This window comes from Olea europaea, unplaced genomic scaffold, assembly GCF_002742605.1.
Source record: "Olea europaea var. sylvestris unplaced genomic scaffold, O_europaea_v1 scaffold4679, whole genome shotgun sequence".
In the NCBI taxonomy this organism is placed as follows: domain Eukaryota; kingdom Viridiplantae; phylum Streptophyta; class Magnoliopsida; order Lamiales; family Oleaceae; genus Olea; species Olea europaea.
The window spans coordinates 6,605-9,946 of NW_019262991.1; the positions used below are offsets into that span (position 1 = coordinate 6,605).

Genomic DNA, 3,342 nt, shown 5'->3' on the forward strand with positions numbered 1-3,342 from the left:
TTTCATTACATTTCATTTTTCTCTCCTATTTTCAACCACACAATTTTCCATAAAATAATATTACATGTAAACCGAAAACTTTTCCTTCTTTTTCAACCACTCATTTTTTCAAAAAACACTACTCCACCCATTTTCATTTCCACAAAATGGGGGCCAAAAGGGGGCGTATTACTGTGTTGTATTAACATTATAAGCAAAGGAATTGGAACTCTAAGAAACCTGTAACATGATTAGATTGAAGCATCTTGTGACAAAATTCGAATATGGAGAAATACACATTACCTCTTCAGCAACATATAAAAAGAAGTTGACCAGGTCACCAGGTAGACCAGGAAAACGAGCTCTTAATTCCTCTCTCTGAAGTAAATTAAATTGAAGATATTATTAAATATTATAAAAGAAATCAGAAATTTCTAGGCGATACACAAGGTGAACATAAAGGGCAAAGTATTATGCAGGAACCCTAATCACCTGACTGGCAACACCAACAGGACAATTATTCGTGTGGCAGATACGAGCCATCACACAACCTGTGGCAATCATTGCTACAGAACCAAATCCATACTCATCTGCACCCATTGCCGCAGCCATTAGGACATCAAATCCACTTTTAAAGCCACCATCAACTCTGAGAATGACTCTTTCTCTGAGTCCATTTGAAATGAGTGTCTATAAATGATAGCAAAACACCCAGACCCAAAAAAAAAAAAGAAAGGAAAAAAAATGTTAATTTGATTTCAGATAAAGATGGATGGGAAAGAAGAAAGCAGTCATATATTGAAATTATCAAGCCCACCTGGTGTGTTTCTGTAAGCCCGAGTTCCCAAGGACCACCAGCATGCTTAATGGAACTCACAGGGCTGGCTCCAGTTCCCCCATCATGCCCAGATATCTGCCAACCAGGTCAAAAATATTAGTGAAAGATAATCTATTTTATACCACAATGGAGTGAAAAGTTTTAAAAAGAATTTACCATATAATGATGGTTTCATGTAACAATTGTTGTCTACCGTACAAGGATAACATTCCATGTTTTCTACAACATGCAATTGTTTACATGCGATTCACATTTCATGATGATGCTATCAAACAATCTAGATAAATATAGCATTTGAAAAATGTATGACAGACAGTATACCAGAGTTTCTTTACGATGCCAAACAAAAAACTTAATTTACGCTTTGAATCGTATGGAGGTCCAAAAATGTTTTGCTTAGCTTAAAAATAGTAAAAGTAACTAAATTTTTTGTTTCCAATCATGTTTCGGATAACTTAACTTACTTATTCCCAACTTTCATCAATGAAAAAATGATTATTTATTTCAAAATTACTTATTTCCTTTATAAATAGCCTTTTTAAGCTTAGACAAACATGCTATTGGCACTCTTTAACTTTGGACAAAAAGAAGGATCGTTTTTTATTTATACCTGTATAACATCAGCATTACCCTTTGCTACCCCAGAAGCCACTGTGCCAATGCCAGCTTCCGCCACAAGCTTCACTGATACTTTGGCCTTAGGGTTGACCTGTTCATTATCATTAAATAGAAATATCAATCTCATAGTTCTGTGATCACAAAATTTCGGGCGTTTACAGAGAAGTACAAATATGTTGTGTATCTTCACCTGATGAAGGTCAAAAATCAATTGAGCAAGATCCTCAATAGAATAAATGTCATGGTGTGGAGGTGGAGATATGAGAGGGACACCAGGTTTTGAATTCCTTAGTCTTGCAATATAAGCGCTAACTTTTTTCCCTGGCAATTGTCCGCCTTCACCAGGTTTTGCACCTTGAGCAATTTTGATTTCTAGCTGATCAGCATTAGCCAAGAATGTTGGAGTAACACCAAAGCGCCCAGAAGCAACCTGAAAGATCAAATTAAATAACCGTAACCATGGTGGTTTTTGTTACTGATAATACAAGTTAAATGTACACAAGTATTAATATTTTGCTTGTATAGGATGACTGCATGTTTGGTAAGTAGCACTAGACAAGAGTGAAAGGTATAACAATCAAGACTTTAGCTTGTTTTTCGTCCTTTAGTGCTCAGGTGCTACTGAATCCTCCTCACCACACATGCCATGAATGGATAGTGTTTGCACCTGCTTGATGGCACTCGTTGCAGTATCACCATTTTGAAGACCTTTAAGGTGCGGCAATGTTGGAGAGTACCCATCAACAACATCAGTAAGTGGACTCCAGCGAATAGGATCCTGGATGAAGATGAAATTTCGACAAAGTAAATGTAGCACAATAAGCTTTGCCATGTGAAAAATAAAAAATAAATAAATAAATAAATAGAGAGAGAGAGATAATATTTATCTGAAATTAATCACATTCGAACTTCGAAATTTTCTTCTTATCTTTTCTAAAATCTAACAATAAAAGCCATTAATTTTCAGGATACTATCAAGAATTCGGTTTAGAAGGCCAAAATGAAATGGATGAAGATTCATATCCACATAGATTATATAATTATATCCCTTCCTACTAAGATGCAAAGTATAATAAAATTATCGTGATATATGAAGTTTAATTGGCAGCTACTATATCATAATTTTAATAATTATTTCAATACGGATTTGGTTGACTTTTCAGACGCTTGTCAGTGTGGGCTCAATTGATGAGTTCCTGTTTGCACTCAGATTTTGAATCAAAAGTATTGTAAAATGTCGAACTGGAATTATTCCATCCAGATCCAACGTAGTTGTCTACCTCACCCCCTTCTCCTGAATTAGATTTCCCACCCAATCTATTCATGGCAATAGCAATCGCTTCGTGAGTTTCCCTGGAAATAGCTCCAAGCGACATGCCACCAGTGCAAAACCGCTGAACAATAGATGTAGCAGGTTCTACCCTTCCAACTGGAATTGGGGAACGATCACTTTTAAACTCGAGGAGATCCCTGAGAACCTGCAATCAGGGCAAGTATAAAAAGCATTCAAAGATTGTTGATCAACTGATGAAGTGACAATAAAAATGCACCAAAAGTGTCAAATGAGCATGCCAAGTTTACAAAGCTTTCTGTAGAATCAAATCATTATATTAATTTCGGCAACTCACATTCACAGGCCGGTTAACCAAATGTTGTTGATAAATTGAGTAAGCACTTTCACTCTTTTGGCGGACAGCTTTATGGAGCAGCTTTGACATTTCAGGGTTGTTACCATGATATTCGCCTTAGAATTAAAAGGGCAAAAGAGTAGCATATCTTAGTGAAATAAAATAAAAGTCGGTCAAATGAAGAAATGAAAGTCGCACGCATTATAACTTGAAATTTCTGTCATACATCATAATAGGTATACAAAATATATGTTCTTTAGACATTTCAACTTGTATAAA

At 35.7% G+C, this 3,342-nt stretch overlaps 1 protein-coding gene across 1 annotated transcript; it reads right to left on the reverse strand.

The window, feature by feature from the left end:
- Window positions 1–195: 195 nt before the first annotated feature.
- On the reverse strand, window positions 196–3,211 carry LOC111388208 (ferredoxin-dependent glutamate synthase, chloroplastic-like). The gene is made up of 8 exons (XM_023012893.1): window positions 3,064–3,211; window positions 2,716–2,913; window positions 2,103–2,213; window positions 1,626–1,865; window positions 1,428–1,526; window positions 797–892; window positions 472–669; window positions 196–357 (listed from the first exon to the last, which is right to left on the reverse strand). The coding sequence occupies exons 1-8, from the start codon at window positions 3,151–3,153 to the stop codon at window positions 211–213; spliced, it is 1,179 nt and encodes a 392-aa protein (XP_022868661.1). The 5' UTR covers window positions 3,154–3,211; the 3' UTR covers window positions 196–210.
- Window positions 3,212–3,342: the final 131 nt, after the last annotated feature.